An 18,029-nucleotide genomic window follows, 5' to 3' on the forward strand; every position below is an offset into this window, starting at 1 on the left:
GGTGTACAGTTCTCAATGTCAGCATAATTTTCCCCAGTATCTTTGGTTAGATGTAGTTGTGAAACAAAACATGCATGTTAAAGATGCATTTAACAAATTGACTGTAATTGATTTGCTCTCCTGTATTCCCCCCTAGATGGAAAACTCTGTGCAATCCGGATTGTGTCCGTCTAGTTCATCTCTGTATCCTCAGCCCGACATAGAGCAAGAGGTCAATAGAATAAATGCTGAGGGGATCCCTGGGTGGCTCAGCGGTTTAGCGCCTGCCTTCCCTGCAGTCCCGGGATCGAGTCCTGTGTTGGGCTCCCTGCATGGAGCCTGCTTCTTCCTCTGCCTGTGTCTCTGCCTCTCTCTCTCTCTCTGTCGTCTATCATGAATAAATAAAAAATATATATTTTAAAAGATAGAATAAATGCTGAATCACTGAAAGTGCCAGCACCCTGGGGAGAGGTTCGGAAGACCTACAGCAGCCCCACTTACCCGTGAGATCCAGAGTCCTGTCCACAAAGACCACTGAGGCCCTGCCCGCGGCGGTCTTCCTCCTGTTCTTGGCAGGGGCGTAACTAGCCAGATCTGCAGCGATGATCCGGCTGAGGGAACCTACAGCAAAACACTCCTCCCGCACCCCCAAATGTTCACACAGAGAACTGAGGCCTGACACCAGGCACCTGATCTGCAGAAGCAGCTCGGGGGGCAGGGCGGCGGCATCCACCTCGCTCAGGCTTCCTAGCCTCCTCTTGTCTGGACGAGCCCTGTTGAGGAGATGCACATCCCGGGGCAGTAGCGGGAAGAGGGAAGCAAAGGCCGGGGTCAAGGCAAGGTGGGGCGCCACGGGGGCGAGCCACAGCGGGACGTGCAGCACCTCGGCCGTGTAGTTCATGTTGCCCATCCACTCACACAGCTTCTCCTCCAGCTGCTCGAACACCGGCTGCCCCTCCAGCTCGGCCGCTGCAGCCGCCGGCACGTGATTAGCGGTGAGGTGGGCAGCGTGGCTCACCGCGGTGACCACCACGCAGTACTGGAAGCGACTGCGGCCGACGATCTCCCGGAGGGTCTCCACGGTCCGGCCCTTCAGCAGGCAGCTCAGCACGAACACGGCCTTGGGCTGCTCGGCGCCCCCGCCCACGGCCGCGGGCTCGAACTCCCGCAGGTGACACGCCGGGCCTCCCACCGCCTCCAGCAGCCGCGACGCTCCGCAGCCCCAGTGCAGGCTCTCGGCGCAGGCGGCGTCCAGGTAGACGAGCGCGCGTTTCACTTTGGCCAGCACCTGCTCCCAGCCTTGCTGGGTGAACGACAGCACGCCCGGGGCGCTCATGGTTCGGGGCTCGCAGCGTCGGGACTCACCGCTTCCGGGAACCGGGCTCCTGGACGCTTTGACAGTCAACACGGTACACGTGGTGCGGCTCGGGCTCGGCCCGGGTCGGCGCGCGCTGATGACGCGGCGGAGCGTGATTGGCCGGCGAGGAGAGGCGGTGGGCGGGGCTCCGGGGTCGTGGGGAGAGGTCTGTGAACTGCCCGCCCGCCCGCCCGCTGCTCTCCTCCCTTTCCTGTCCCTCCAGGCTCGGGTCGTTCCTCCCTGTGTCTTGGGAAATCTCAGGAAAAAAAAAAAAAAAAAGCTAACTCGAAGTTTGGCATTTTCCTTGCACCCTAAAAGTCGCTTTGCCCATCTAAACTAAGAGACACCAGAGAGGATGAAAAAAAAACAAGTGTGGTGTTCTGTAGTTTCTGGATCGTTGTCTCCTATGTATTTTATAGAGCTCGAGCCTCATGAAAAACCTACTGGCCTCGTTTTCACTTTCTCCATCCTCCTTCCCTCGTCTTACTGGCACTAAATCTTGATCTGAATCAAAAATGCTGGAATCCAGCCCCTTGGGCCCATCCATCCTCGCCCATCACTGGCTTAATCCACCATCATCACTCAACTGGACAATAGCAATGACCTCCCCCCCCCCCCCCCAATCATTTCCCAGTTTTGCATCTCTTCTCCCTCCAATTCAGTTTTCTTCCTAATGAACTATGGGGGCCCTACCATTTTCCTGCTTAAAAGCCTCTCCTGGCCCAGTTGCCTACAGGATACAGCCAGATTCCTTATAATAGCACCAAAATCTTTCATGATTTCTCAATTTCTCTCCACCTACTCCCTGCCTGGAACATTATATACCTGCACAATTAAGTCAACAGGTTGAGCCCAGAATGTTTCACAGGTTGAATTCAATTCAACCACTACTTATTAAGCACTTATTAAGTATAATCCCTGACCTAGGCTCCAAGGACACAATGGTTAATAAATTCCCTGATCCACGAAGAATTTTCCCCTCTGCTAAGTACTTGCCATATCATGAGGTAAGTTTTAACATACCTGTTTTCCAACAAGATTGTGCACTAGAGGCATAGTCACTCCAACACTAGAAAATACACAAGTGGGATCCCTGGGTGGCGCAGCGGTTTGGCGCCTGCCTTTGGCCCAGGGCGCGATCCTGGAGACCCGGGATCGAATCCCACGTCGGGCTCCCGGTGCATGGAGCCTGCTTCTGCCTATGTCTCTGCCTCTCTCTCTCTCTCTCTCTCTCTGTGACTATCATAAATAAATAAAAATTTAAAAAATAAAGAAAATACACAAGTATTCAATAAATGTTTGTTGACGGGGATCCCTGGGTGGCGCAGCGGTTTGGCGCCTGCCTTTGGCCCAGGGCACGATCCTGGAGACCCGGGATCGAATCCCACGTCGGGCTCCCGGTATATGGAGCCTGCTTCTCCCTCTGCCTGTGTCTCTGCCTCTCTCTCTCTCTCTCTCTGTGACTATCATAAATAAATAAAAATTAAAAAAAAAATAATAAATGTTGACTAAATGATCAATAAATCGTCAATTTATTTTTTTTAAGATTTTATTTATTTATTCATGACAGACACAGAGAGAGGCAGAGAGAAGCAGAGGGAGAAGCAGGCTCCATGCAGGGAGCCCAACATGGGACTCAGTCCTGGGGCTCCAGGATCACACCCCCGGCTGATGGCAGCGCTAAACCACTGAGCCACCCAGGGATCCCTTCAATTTATTTTTTTAATAAATCTTCAATTTATATCCATATAATAAATGATATACTTAACTAATTTTTAATGAACATGTACAATACTGCAGACACTGTGTTTGGCATTAAGAATATAAATAGAAATAAGGCGCAGTCTTGCCTTCAAAGGGATCTGAGATAAGGGACCCACATATGTAAAGAAAGCAAGTGTAATACAATGTTACAGAAGCAACTGAGTGAAGGAAAAAGGGAAGTGGTCAGAAGAAGTTTCATATGAGACATGAGTTTTGAGTAGTCTTCAAAGAAAACCAGGTGTTCACCAGGTGGACCGGATGAGGAGGAGCATTCCTGGCAGCTCAAGCAGAGAGTGCAGCATGGACAAAGGTGTAGAGACATACAACATGTTCTCTGGAACTACAGTTTAGTATAGCTGGAGTGTATTGTACGAAGAGAGGCCCAAACTGAGACAAGCTAGTAACTAGAAAATAGGGACCAGATCAGAGTGAGTCTAACTTTTTATTCTAAAGTAGCAGCCAATGGAGTATAGTTAAAGTATTGTTAGGAGTGAATATAATTTCATATTAGGAGTTTTAGGGGAAAACATATTAAAATGGAAAAGTGGCTTAAATGAGTAAGATTTAGGAGAGGGAGAGTATTTAGAAAGCAGTCACATCAACAACTCAGAGTGAGAACAGATAAGGATACCCACAGAGGGGCTGGAGAGCTTGGGGTATATAAAGAGATGTTAAGAAGATGGAGCCCAAAAGCCTGATGACTGGATTGACAAAAAGAATGTGGCAGAGAGAGAATATCTGATTCATACCCTGTTTTCTGCCTGGATGACTGGTAAGTGGCTGTCCTTGAGATTCAGAAAACTGGAAGAAAAGCGGATTGGGAATAAATGTACTGAGTTCAGTTAGGACATTTTAAAAAATTTAAATCCAGTGAATTAACATATAATGTGTTATTGGTTTCAGAGGTAGAGGTCAGTGATTCATCAGTCTTATGCAATACCCAGTGATCCTTACATCACAGTCCCTCCGTAATGTCTATCACCCAGTTACCCCATCCCCCCATCCCCTGCCCTCCAGCACCCCTCAGTTTGTTTCCTATGATTAAGAAGATTCTCTTATGGTTTGTCTCCCTGATTTCATCTTGTTTTATTTTTTCCTCTCTTCCCTTAAAATCCTCTGTTTTGTTTCTTAAATTCCACATATGAGATCATATGATAATTGTCTTTCTTTGATTGACTTATCTCACTAAGCATAATGCCCTCCAGTTCTATCCATGTCATGGTAAATGGCAAGATTTCATTTTTTTTAAAGACTTTATTTATTTATTCATGAGAGACACAGAGGGAAGCAGAGACACAGGCAGAGGGAGAAGCAGGCTCCATGCACCGGGAGCCCGACGTGGGATTCGATCCTGGGTCTCCAGGATCGCGCCCTGGGCCAAAGGCAGGCACTAAACCGCTGCACCACCCAGGGATCCCAAGATTTCATTTTTTTATGGCTGAGTAATATTCCATTGTATATCTGTACCATATCTTCTTTATCCATTCATCTGTCGATGGACATTTGGGCTTTTTCCATAGGTTGACTATCATGGACATTACTACTATAAACATTGGGGTGAAAGTGCCCCTTTTGGATCACTACATTTGCATCTTTGGGGTAAATACCCAGTAGTGCAATTGCTGGATCATAGGGTAGCTCTATTTTCAACTTTTTTAGGAACCTCTATACTGTTTTGGGACATGTTTTTGTCTGTTTTTAATTGTAGCATAACACATAAAATTTACCATCTTGGCCATTTTTAAGTGCACGGTTCAGCAAAATTAAGTATTTGCATAATGTTGTACAACCAATCTCCAGAATTTTCATCTTGTGAAACTGAAACTTTATATCCATTTAACAACAACTCACCATTTCCCCTTCCCACTGGCTGGCTTGTTTCACTTAGCACAATATTGTCAAGGTTCATCTAACATATGTCAGAATTTTCTTCCTTTTTTAAGGCTGAATTATATTCCATGGTATATATCATTGTGTATACCACATTTTCTTTATCCATTCATCTGTCAATGGACATCTGGATTGCTTTCACATTTTGGCTATTGTGAATAGTGCTGCTAGTTACATGGCTATACAAATAATTCTTTGAGATCCTGCTTTCTATTTTTTTTTTTTTGGACATGAACCCAGAAGTGGAATTGCTAGATCATCTAGTAATTCTAGTTTTTAATTTTCTTGAGGACCCTCTGTTTTCCATAGCTCCTGTATCATTTTAGATTTCCACCAATGGGGCACAAGGGTTCTAATTTCTCTACATTCTCACCAACATTTGTTGTTTTCTGTTAGCTGTCCTAATTGGTGTGGGAACTTCTCGTTTTGAAGATACTGTGGGACATCCAGGTGGAAACATCTAGTAAGTAGTTGGATGTATGATTACGGATTGCAGAAGAGAACTCTGATATTTGGGAATCATCTGCAAATGCATGTGCTTGAGATTGCTTAAAGAGAGCACAAGAAAGAAAGAAAGACAATAAGAGTGATGGATAGATCTCTGAGCAACATTTCCAGGTCTGCAGAAGAATTGAAACCAGTGAGTAGGCTTATGGGGGAAACAAGTTTCAAAGAGAACAGAGTACAGCAGTGGCAAGTGTCAGAAAAGGGAAAAATGGTATTGAATCTAAAAAAAAAAAAGTGGGGAATAATATGAAATTAAGGTCAAAGAAATTAACTTGGCCCCTAAAGTGCAAGGAAGGAATAGTTTTGTGATACTATAAGATACAGGGCATGGCCTTGAATGTGGACTGATGAAGTAGAGTAAATGGGATTTGCCAAATAATTAGATTCTAGGAGGTCAAAAAATATGAGACAAGCAGGATGTGCAAGTCACTCATCATGTTGTCAAGTGATAGAGAAAAGGAAGACTGTGAATCAGACCCCAACATTGTATCTGTGAATGAGGGGATGTGAAAAGAGAAAGGTAGAGGTAGTAAATGAGGTTGCTAAGTGCTGGCAAAGAGGGGGATTTTTATGGAAAATCCTTCAACTGTATTGGTCCAGTGGTGACCCCCAAAAGCCAGGGAAAAGGCAACATTATTTTCAAGTTCTTTTTTTTTAATTTTTATTTATTTATGATAGTCACACACACACAGAGAGAGAGAGAGAGAGGCAGAGACACAGGCAGAGGGAGAAGCAGGCTCCATGCACCGGGAGCCCGACGTGGGATTCAATCCCGGATCTCCAGGATCACGCCCTGGGCCAAAGGCAGGTGCCAAACCGCTGTGCCACCCAGGGATCCCTATTTTCAGGTTCTACAATACAATAGGGTGAAAAGAAATGGTAGGCATCTGGTATGGAAAGAGCAGGAAAAGTGCTGTCCTTGGAGGGAAGTTAAATTTCAGTTTCAGTGAATGAATAAAGACATCCTTCTGCTAGAATAGCGATAATACTAGACACACACACACATCTATATATATAATTGAACAAAGGTGGGGGCCAAGAGGCAAATACAGAGTTGAGATATAGGCCTGAAGAAATGGCAGTGGGGAGATAAGCACAGAAAACGTGAGGGAATGACACTGTAAGAGTTGACAAAAAGTAACTGAAGAATGAGGAGGTGTGGAGGGGCCTCTAAAGTTGTGCAATGCATGATCTATATGGCCACATGCAACCCCAGATCATGATGGGACTTGTAGGTCACATGGTAGGATATTTGGATTTTACTCTGTGTAACAGGAAGCCATGGAAAGGTTTGTGTTACTTGAAATACAGTATGGCAGTAGAGATGGAAAGAATTAGACAGATTTGGGATATATTTTGTAGGAAGAACTAATGGATCTTGCTAACGGGCTTTCCAGGGTGTGAGAGGGACTGACTCATAAGGGAAAGAGAGGTATCAAGGGTCGTTCTTTGAGTTTTGGCTAGAACAATGCTGAATAATGGTTATCGACCCTAAGAGGGAGTATGGAAGTGGGATAGAATAGGTTTGGGAGGGCAGTTCATAAGTTCTGTTTGAGGCATGAGCTTCACATATCTATTAAATATCTAAGGGAGGTATGAGTGAAGCATTGGAGTGAGCTTAAGGAAAAGTTGAGACTGCAAATGGAAAATTGGGAGTCATTGGCTGTCAATGACACATATCACATAGATAGTATTAAAAGTCATGGGACTAGGGGCATCTGGGTGGCACAGTCTATTAAGCATCTGACTCTTGGTTTCAGCTCAGGTTGTGATCTCAGGGTCTTAGATCGAGCTCCATGAGGAGCCCGTGTCTGGCTCCATGCTCTGTGGGGAGTCTGCTTGATATTCTCTCCTTTTCCCTCTCCCTCTCCCCCTGCTCATGGATTCTCTCTCTCTTAAATGAATACATAAATTTTTTTTTAAGTCATGGGACTGGATAAAATGACCTTAGAAGACAGGGTAGACAGAAAACAGAAGAGAATCCAGGAATCTTGCTTTTAGGTATTATAGTGGAGTCAATGGATTCCTGCTGAAATTGCATGCTTACAATAATCAGATTTACCTTATTTCAATGTAATTTGTACTTCTTTGCTCAAAATAACTAGCAATTATTTCCTATTTCTCATAAAATCAAGCATATCTTCCTTTGCCTCATTTCTAAGTCCTCCATGTGCACAATCAATATTTAGCTTAAGGATTTACTAAGCACTTAACTGGTGAATACCAGTTAATCTGGTGAATACAGAAATAAATTTGTTTTAACCTTTAAAACATGTGCAGTTCATGTAACAGTATAGATGTGAACAGGGGATGACACAATTTTCCGGAAACAACTAGCAATATAAAATTTCATATTAAAATATGTCAGAATGCAGAGGAAGATGGATAATTGGGGCTTAATTCCCCTTTGAGATATCTAGAAAGGAAGGAAACTCTCTCTCTCTCTCTCTATATATATATATATAGTTATTGAGGTCATTCAAGGACAAACCTAAACCATTTTGCTTACCATAGCATGCCACCATTTTGCCTCTAACTTGTCAAGTGCGTTGACATTGAAACTTCATTTTTAGCTTTGTTATCCTTCTAGGAAGCAAGGGTAATATGTTGTTTTAATATATCAATTTACTGATGAAGAAACTGAAGAACACTGAAATTTAAGTGACATAACTAAAGTTGGCAGTAAATAAAACAGTTGGACCTAAGTGCCACATTCATCCAAAACACATTTATGAGTACTCACTACTAGATATTGAGCAAGGCACTTTTGTTTGATCTTTACCCCTTGCCATCATTTTAATCACCATCTATTAGGCATCTATTTAGTACTTCCCAGAAATGGATACATTAAAACTGATGTTTGTTGTTTTGTTGTGGTTGTTGTGTGCTGAGAACCAACAAACCACACACACATACACACACACATAAAACAGAAAACAAACAAATATAATCAGAATATACGGAGTACTGTAATTTGATAAGTTCGTAAGTTTACATAATATCTTTGAACTACCTATCTTTAAACTCTTCCATGGTGAATAGGGAGATAAAGACATCTTTAATAAGGAAGCTCATCCAGGCAAGGAACTCAGTTTAAAAGCAAGGAAGGAAGAGGCCTTTTCAGAGTGGTTATTAGTGATTTATAGGCTTCCCTGCTTGTGACAATCTTTATTTTCAAAGCTTAGCTGCAATGCTACCTCCACCATAAAGGCAATTCTGATGCCTCAGTAAATATTCATCAAGTCTTCAGTGTAAGTAGTGTCTTGAAATTCAGAGAAGCTTATTTTAAGCAGCTGAAAGGAGAAAGATGATTCTCGGCAGAAGGCAGTTGGTTCTTCCATGAAACCACCAAATTTCATTACAGACTCATAGAAAAACGAAGAGACAGGACTATGAGTGATTGCTGCATGATACTCCTAAGCAGAATGTAAACTCTATATTCCATTACTCTCGGGAGAGGTCAAGACCTACTGAGTGTTAGGCACCATGTTACCAATAAGTGACATGTAAGGAGATGCTTTGAGGAAGAACTCCACCTAGGTAAGAGTGCTAGGGAAACACATATGTAGTCAAATAATTACTATAGGATGTGATAGGCACATGCCATAGAGGCAGCAGAGTCTAAAAGAGTGTGATTAGCCCTGCTCTACCCACTCTCCAATAACTCTGATCTCTTCTATATCCTCTATCTCACTCCCTCCACTCCAGCTCATTATGGGTTCCTTGAATGCACCATGTATGCTTCTGCCTCAGGGTCTTTGCACTTCCTGTTCTGATAGGGCTTTACCCAGAAATCCACAAGGGCTTACTTATTTTTTTCTATTCAGCTCTTTACTCTTATGTCACCTTATTAGAATAGCTTTCTTTCCCTGACCTCTTTTTTTTTTTTTTAAGATTTTATTTATTTATTCATGAGAGACACACACACACAGAGAGAGAGAGAGAGAGAGGTAGAGACACAGGCAGAGGGAGAAGCAGGCTCCATACAGGGAGCCCCATGCAGGACTCAGTCCTGCGTCTCCAGGATCACGCCCTGAGCCAAAGGCAGGAGCTTTAACTGCTGAGCCACCCAGGTGTCCCTTCCCTTGAGCTCTTGAAATAAAACTGCCTCTAATCCCTCTTCATCACTCTGCCCTAGGTCCCCCATCCTGCTTACTCTTGTACAGCTTCCGTGCTGTACATTAATATGGTTATTGTCTGTCTTCATCAGAATGAAAGCTTCACAAGAAGAAGGACTTTATTCTACTCACTGCTGAATCTACAGAGCCCCTGGCACTTGGTAGGCCCTTCATAATAGAACAAAGAAATGGAAAGAGGCAAGGTGAGATTCAGGAAAGACTTTTTGTCGGCTACACCTTAATGGAGTTTAGAACGATGCAAGGGATTATCCTAAACAGATAAGAGAACTGGAGAATAGCAATGGAGTCTTCAAAAGTAAGGGGAGATTAAAACCATAGCATTTGTTTAAATAATGGGAGATGGTGTGGCATTGTTGGGATGTAAAAGTTTCCTTTGTGTTTTTTTTTTATATATATTTTATTTATTTATACTTGAGAGACACAGAGACACAGGCAGAGGGAGAAGCAGGCTCCATGCAGGGAACCGGACATGGGACTCGATCCCGGGTCTCCAGGATCACGTCCTGGGCCGAAGGTGGTGCTAAACCGTTGGGCCACCAGGGCCACCCACCTTTGTGTTTCTGTTACAGCACACCCATCTTTTTCCCCTTGTAGGCTAGTTAGCTAAGACCCTTCTGATGTCCTCAATAATTCGAGAGCTCTTCAGGGGGCAAGGACTATGCTTTACTCATACCTTTGTTTTCCAAGTTCTTGAGTGAATCTTTTTTTTTTTTTTAAAGATTTTTATTTATTTATTTATTCTTGAGAGATAGAAGGAGAGACAGAGCCAGAGACACAGGCAGAGGGAGAAGCAGGCTCCGTGCACCGAGAGCCTGACGTGGGATTCGATCCTGGGTCTCCAGGACCGCGCCCTGGGCCAAAGGCAGGCAGGCGCCAAACCGCTGCGCCACCCAGGGATCCCATGTTTTCCACGTTCTTAAAGATGGTCAATAATCGTTCAATAAAGAACAATATGTAGTAAACCCATCGACTGATTTGTAAACTAGAATGAATTTCTTTCTGTTGAAAAGCCAGTGTCCTGTCCAAGAACCTTGGACCCAAAAGAGATTTCTCACATCATCAGACTCTGCTTTCCCGTTTCACAGGTGAGAAAACTGAAGCAGAGACGTTAACCACCTGAGGTCACGCAACCAGGTAGGTAAAGAACCCGAACACCGATTTTGACCCATCTATCCTCTTCTCCCAGAAAGAGGTGTTCAAAAGTAGCCTGAAAATGTGGCTTTATCTACTAAAATCAAAACCGCACAGACTTTATGGGATCTTGGAGAAATACTTGTAACACATCTGCAGGAAATCATTTCCAAGGCTCTTCACTGGGGATCGCTGGGTGGGTGTACATCTAAATGTACATCACTAGGGAAATAACCATATTCCTTTGTCGAAAGCCACGCTATGGAATATTGGGAAGCACTTAAAAATGGATATAGTTAAAAAAAAAAAAATGGATGTAGTCTGATAGGCTCCCTGCTTGGAGCCTGCTTCTCCCTCTGCTTGTCTCTGCCTCTTTCATGAATAAATAAATAAAATCTTAAAAAAAAAAAAAAGGATATAGTCTGGTATATACTAAAATGGAAAGGATCTCCAAGACACTATTATTTAAAATATATAAAGAAATAAAAGCAATCCGCAGAACGATAGAGTATCATACCCTTTAGGACTCGCCAACCTCAGCTTCCTCCCCCCAGACAGCACCATATACGCGTGAATTTAGACAATTTGAGGATTCACAGCCAACAGCAAACGGGGGGCGGGGGGTAGTGGGTGAGCGGGTTTTCGACCTTAACTTCAAAGTCTCGCTTTAAAAAAAATTATTTATTATTATTATTATTATTATTATTATTATTAAATGACTCGCTTTAACAAAGAGAAGGCGTCACTCATTCATTGGCTTGGCTTTCGTGCGCCCTTACAACCGCCTTTTTCCCTAACGTAGGCACGAATCCTGCTTTCTTCCCGACGGAGGAAGCGGCAGGAGGCGACGACCGCGCCCGCGGGCTGGGACCCCACGTGGAGGGCGACCCCAGCCCTCCCGCGCGGCTTGAGGGCGGCGACGTTGACGACAGCGAGCGAGCATCCCGGCTACGGGAGAACAAAGGTGCGCCGGCCGCGGACGGGGGCCGACGCAGGACACCCCGCGGAGAGCGCGACCCGCGAGGGGCGGGGCCAAGCGCGCCGCGCAGGCGCAGCCCGGCCCAGGTACCCGGCGCCGCGGAAGCGAAGCCTCCTAAAGACGCCGCGCCGCGCCGGGGCTGCTGCGCGTGCGCAGACCGACCGCCGCCGGAGCCCGTCCTGTGTGCAGCCTCCGACGCCGCGGCCGCCGCTGTGGGACTGGAGCCTCGCGCTTCCTGCGTTCGCTCGCCGGCGGGTTCGCGGCCCCCTCGCGCCCCCGGGCAGCGAGGCCGGGAAGGGGTTGGAGGGGGCTGTTGATCGCCGCCTTTAAGTTGTGCTCGGGGCGGCCATGTCGGCCGGCGAGGTCGAGCGCCTAGTGTCGGAGCTGAGCGGCGGGACCGGAGGGGATGAGGAGGAAGAGTGGCTCTATGGCGGTACGAAACTTCCTGTCCCTTCTCTCACTCCCGGGTTCTCTCAGGCCGCCCGGCCCGGCCCGCAGACGGCCGGCGTCCCGCGCTCCTCACGCCGCTGCCGCCGCCGGGGCCTCCGTACGGAGCCTTCTCCGGCCTGAGTTAGGCCGAGCGCGGCGCGCGCGTTCCCTGCCTCCCCCTCCCCCCCCCGCCCCCGCGCAGCCCACGTCCCCCCCACGCAGCCCACGTCCCCCCGCGCGCAGCCCACGCAGCCCACGTCCCCTCCACGCAGCCCCCCTCCCCCCCGCGCTGCTCACGCGCCCCCACGCAACCCACGTCCCCCCCGCGGGCCACGCCCCCGCAGGCCACGCCCTCCCCGCGCAGGCCACGCCCCCTCCCCGCGCAGGCCCCCTCCCCACGCAGCCCCCCTCCCCCCTCGCAGCCCACGCGGAGGCGGCCGGGCCCCTGCCTCCCCCTCCTCCGCGCTGGAGCTTCCGGGCCGCTCCGCCTCCCCTCCCCCCCTTCTGTTTCATCTCCGTTCTGACCTCTTGGTGTGTCCCTTCTTGCCCCCTGGCTATAGGATGCTCTCCCCGTCCTTTTCTTTCCGAAACCAGCCTTTTCTGTAATAATAGCTTAAATAAAGTTGTTGCTGTAAAAACTAACGTCTTGTTTCTTGATGGTCAGTTTGTATGGAATGCACCTGCAAGGGTACCTCCTTGTCTGAAAGTCGTGCTTTAAAAGTAATTAATTAAGAGACAGAGAGAGAAAGACATGGAATACATTATGGCCCATAAAGAAAACCCCGAATGTCTCCTGTATTAAGGTGAAGTTTTTCCTTTTTAAGAGACTGCTGTATCACCCACATGATTAGAAGTAATCTCATGCCCCTTAGGCTTACAGTTTTCAGTTAATGTGTAGATCATTTTTACCGAAATAAATCCAGTGCACTTTGTATTTCGCTCTCGAAAGGGACTTGACTTCTGTTTTTTTTTTTTTTTTAACTTTTCATTAAGTCACAGTCTCTTTTTGTCTGTAGATGGTAACTAGATTTGGAAGTTAATTTGTGTTCCTTGCCTAAAATGTATATTCTTCAGTAGAAAAGTGCACGTTTGGGCACCAAGCAGCTCCTTGATGCTATGACTTTGACAAGCTGGTAAAATCCACTATTTTTGGTGGTGAGATTCAGCATCAGTAATATTCCTTGAAATGTAAATGTATAGGGTTTCCTTAAAGACCTAGAAATCTTTAATGCCTCTTAAGTTAAGCTTACTTTTATAGAAGTAAAGTCTGATTTTTTTTTTTTTCATAAAAGACATATCTTGTTCAGTCATTATAAGGTGATCTAACTTTGGATGTACTTATAGGCCCATGGGACGTGCATGTGCACAGTGATTTGGCAAAGGACCTAGGTTAGTGCTTGTGATGATCACTTCAGATTTTCATAATACTGGTTTCTTTAAGAGTGGTTTGTGTGTTAATTTTATTTATTTATTTATGTATTTTTTTTGGTAGATGAAAATGAAGTTGAAAGGCCAGAAGAAGAAAATGCCAGGTTAGTGGAATTTGTTGTTGATACTTAACACGGATTGTATGATGGCAGGAGTTCCATCAACGGATTGTCAAAAATCATTTCATTGTAGTCATTGGCTTGATTACAGCGTACTGACTGAAGGTTCAAAGACATTGAATCTTTTCAAAGTTTATTTCTGTTTCAGGACCTAATCAGTTCTATTTGTTTGCTAGTAGCTGAGGGGACAAAGTTTTTGAAGTTAGGGTTTGAATATTAAACCCTTACTATACCCTTAATATAACCCTTCATTATTAAGTGACTTTATACTCTTAAGTAAGCTTAATAGTGGAGTATGCAGTATATCCATTGGACTGGTAAGAAAAAAGCTTAACATTTTTTTTGATAAAATCCTGTAAATGACTGCTTTTGCAGTTTATTAATACCTTTGATGGCATAGTGGACTTTTGTTATAATTTCAGCATTTTGTATTTAAATTCAAAGTGGAATTGTTACAAGATTGATTCCCTTTGCTAGACTACTAGAAAGATGTATCATTTATAGAGCATGTAAAGGGAGCTTGAGACTTCTCTATTTCTAAACAACTCCCGCAGACAAGTGTATGTGTATGCTGATGTTACCAAATCTATAGTATCAATGCCTTAATGTCCCTTGATGGAGAAGTCGTTAAAAAAAGATATTTTAAAGAATATTTGAGTTTAAAAAGTGGAGGAAGTACCACTTTACAACCATTAGGATGGATGGGCTGTCATCAGAAAGAAAGTAACAGGTGTTTGTGAAGATATGCTGAAGTTGGAACTCTAATACCCTGATGGTGGGATTATAAAAACTTGCAGCTACTTGAAAACAGGCAGTTCCTCAGAAGCTTAGACATTGTTACCGTATGACCCAGGAATTCCACTTATACGTATATTCCTTAAGAGAAATGAAACGTACCCACACAAAAACTTGTACATGAATGTTCATAGCAGCATTGTTTATAGTAGCCAAAAAACGGAAATAAGCATCCATCAAGTGAATGGATAGTTAAAATACGATATATCCATAGAGTGGAATACTGTGTGGCAGTAAAAAGAAAGAGTACTGGTATCTGTTAAAACATGGATGAACCTTGAAAACAGTTAAAGGAGCTAGTCCCAAAAAACTACATATTGTATGATTCTGTTTATATTAAATGTACAGAATAGTTAAGTCTGTAGATACAGAGTGGTTGCTAGGACTGAGGTCAGGAGAAAACATAGAGTGACTACTAATATACACAAGGTTTCTTTTTGGAGTGATGAACATGTCCTAAAATTAGGTAGTTGTATTGGTAGCCCTGTTCTGTGACCATGAAAAGCCTTTGAGTTGTACACTTCAAATGGGTGGTTTGTGTAGCATATAAATTCTATCTCAAAGCTGTTAGGGGTATACCTTGGAGATACTGTGGGTTCAGTTCTACACCAGTAAAGTGAGTCAAATGCATTTTTTGGTTTCCTGGTGCATATAAAAGTTTTGTTTATAATATAAGTGTGTGATAGTATTATGTCTAAACGACAGTGTACATCCCTTAATTAAAAAGTGTTTTATGCTAAGAAAATCCTAACCATCATCAGAACTTTGAGGGATTGTAATGCTTTTGCTGGTGCAGCATCTTGAAATTGAATGCTGCTAACTGATCAGGGTGATGATTGCTGAAGGTTGGGGTGGCTGTGGCGGTTTTTTAAGATAAGACAACAGTGAAACTTGCCACATCCATTGACTCTTCCATTATGAACTATTTCTCTGTAGCAGTGATGCTGTCTTAAAGCATCTTACCCACAGTAAAACTTCCCTCCAAATTGGAGTCCGTCCTCTCAAACCCTGATGCCTGCTGATTTATCTACTAAGTTTAGGTCATATTTTAGGTCTGTTGTTGTCATTTCAACAGTCTTCACAGCATCTTCACCAGGAATAGGTTCTGTGTAAAGAAACCAATTTTTTTTTTTGCTCATCCATGAGAAGCAGCCCCCCATCCGTTCATGTTTCATATGAGATTGCAGCAATTCAGTCCCATCTTCAGGCCCCACTTCTCTCTCTAGTTCTCTTGTTATTCCCACCACAGCTGCAGTTCCTTCCTCCACTGAAGTCTTGAAGCTCTCAAAGTGCTCCGTGAGTTTTGGAGTCAGCTTCATCCATACTCCTGTTAATGTTGCTATTTGGACCTTTGCTCATGAGTCACGAGTGTTCTTAATGGCATCTCGAATGATGAATCCCTTCCAGAAGATTTTCAGTTGTCTTTGCCCAGATCTGTCAGAGGAATCTCTGTCTGTGTCAGCTGTAGTCTTACGAGATGAAATGTATTTCTTCAATAAGACTTGAAAGTCAGAGTGACTCCTTGATCCATGGGCTGAGAAGGAATATTGTGTTATAAGGCGTGGAAACGTTAATGTCCTTGTATGTCTCCGCACCAGGGCTCTTAGGTAACCAGTTGCATTGTCGATGGGCAGTAATATTTTGAAAGGAATCTCTTTTTCTGAGCAGTAGTCTCAGCAGTGGGCTTAAAATCCTGAGTAAACCATTGTTGTAAACAGATACGCTGTCATCCAGGCTTTGTTGTTCCAACTATAGATCACAGGCAGCATGGACTTAGCATAATTCTTAAGGGCCCTAAGACTTTCAGAATGGTTAGCATTAGCTTCAACCTGAAGTCACCAGCTGCATATTAGCCCCTAACAAGAAAGTCAGCCTGTCCTTTGAAACTTTGAAGCCAGGCCTTGACTTCTTTTCAGTTGTGAAAGTCCCCGATGGCATCTTCTTCCAATAGGAGGCTGTTTTGTCAACGTCGAAAATCTGTTGTTCAGTGTAGGCAGCTTTATGAATTATCCTAGCTGGGTCTTCTGGGTAACTTGCTGCAGCTTCTACATCAGCACTTGCTGCTTTACCTTGAGCTGTTATGTTATGGAGAGGGCTTTTTCCCTTAAGCCTTATGAACCAACCTCTGCTAGCTTCAGACATTTTTTTTTTTTGTAGTTTCCTTATCTCTTGTCAAGTTTTTTTTTTTTTTTTTTTAAGATTTTATTTATTCATGAGAGACACAGAGAGAGAGACTGAGACATAGGCAGAGGGTGGAGAAGTGGGCTCCACTCAGGGAGCCTGAGGTGGGACTCGATTCCGGGACTCCAGAGTCACGCCCTGAGCTGAAGGCAGATGCTCAACCGCTGAGCCACCCAGGCGTCCCTAGCTTTTGAATTAAAAGGAGAGACATGTGGACTCTTTCACTTGAGCACTTAGAGGCCATTAGAGGATTATAAATTGGCCTGATTTCAGTATTGTTTTTCAGGGAATACGGAGCCTGAGGAAAGGGAGAGAGACAGGTGATGGTTGGTCAGTGAATCAGTCAGAAAACATAATATTTAGTGATTAAGTTCACCATCTTAAATGGTTGCCATTCATAGCTCCCCAGAACAGTTAAAATACTAACATCAAAAAGATCATAACAAGTACAGTAATGGTAAAGCTTAAAATATTAAAAGAATTACCAAAATGTGATAGAGACACAAAAGTTAGCAAATGCTATTGGAAAAATGGCACGGATAGGTGGTACTTTTTTTTTTTTTTAAAGATTTATTTATTTATTTATTTATGAGAGAGAGAGAGAGAGAGAGAGAGAGAAGCAGAGACACAGGAGGAGAGGGAAGCAGGCTCCATGCAGGGAGCCTGACGTGTGACTCGATCCTGGGACTCCAGGATCGCGTCCTTGGCCAAAGGCAGGCGCTAAACTGCTGAGCCACCCAGGGATCCCCAGGTGGTACATTGTTAATCACAGACCTTCAGTCTATTAAAAAAAACTCATCTGGGAAATATAATAAAGCAAAGATGACAAAATGAGGTATGTCTGCATTTTTAAAACGAATGGAGGGAATAAGTGAGACATGGAAATAGAACTAACTTAAGGGCCGCTGAAATTATACTTCCTCACTTAAGAATATCCCCTAAATTGGAAGATTTTTTTTTCCTGCTCATTGGTGTATTGTAAAATTTTGTTATTTAAATTCGTGTATCCAATCCAGTTCCTAACCCTCATTTAGTTACAAAGTTGTGATTTGTGTAGTTTATAGTTACAAAAGTAATTATAATTTCTTCATACCCTGTTTTTTAATTGGTCAAGAATCAATGGCTAATGTTATGTATTTGCAATTAAATACATATTTTGTGAGCTAATCTTTATTCCATTAATTGTGTTGGTATTAGGTCTTGGTTATGATTCTTGAAGCCTATTTTCTGATAGAATGTTTTTTAATTAAAAGATTCTGTACTCAGCTTGATGTATTGGAGAGAAATCTTCACCCTTCTCTGAGCATTACTGTCTTTATATTCTTTACTAA

General features: G+C 44.0%; 2 protein-coding genes across 22 annotated transcripts in view; one reads left to right on the forward strand and one right to left on the reverse strand.

Annotated features, from left to right (window-relative positions):
- SCFD2 (sec1 family domain containing 2) overlaps window positions 1-1,391 on the reverse strand; it is a 421,592-nt gene extending 420,201 nt beyond the window's left edge. For all 3 annotated transcript variants that reach the window (XM_041724100.1, XM_041724101.1, XM_041724102.1), the window contains exon 1: window positions 481-1,391. In XM_041724100.1, the coding sequence (XP_041580034.1) occupies window positions 481-1,315 (835 nt within the window). In that variant the 5' untranslated portion in view covers window positions 1,316-1,391. The remainder of the gene's footprint in view (window positions 1-480) is intronic.
- Window positions 1,392-11,768: 10,377 nt separating this feature from the next.
- Window positions 11,769-18,029, forward strand: part of FIP1L1 (factor interacting with PAPOLA and CPSF1) — a 72,500-nt gene continuing 66,239 nt past the window's right edge. For 2 of the 19 annotated variants that reach the window (XM_041724508.1, XM_041724510.1), the window contains exons 1-3: window positions 11,777-12,179; window positions 13,520-13,564; window positions 13,668-13,707. In XM_041724508.1, coding sequence (XP_041580442.1) covers window positions 12,095-12,179; window positions 13,520-13,564; window positions 13,668-13,707 — 170 coding nt within the window. In that variant the 5' untranslated portion in view covers window positions 11,777-12,094. Of the gene's footprint in view, window positions 12,180-13,519; window positions 13,565-13,667; window positions 13,708-18,029 lie in introns of all 19 variants that reach the window. The other 17 variants (XM_041724517.1, XM_041724509.1, XM_041724515.1 and 14 more) reach the window with 17 other exon arrangements.

The sequence above is a fragment of the Vulpes lagopus genome, chromosome 12 (assembly GCF_018345385.1).
Source record: "Vulpes lagopus strain Blue_001 chromosome 12, ASM1834538v1, whole genome shotgun sequence".
In the NCBI taxonomy this organism is placed as follows: Eukaryota; Metazoa; Chordata; class Mammalia; order Carnivora; family Canidae; genus Vulpes; species Vulpes lagopus.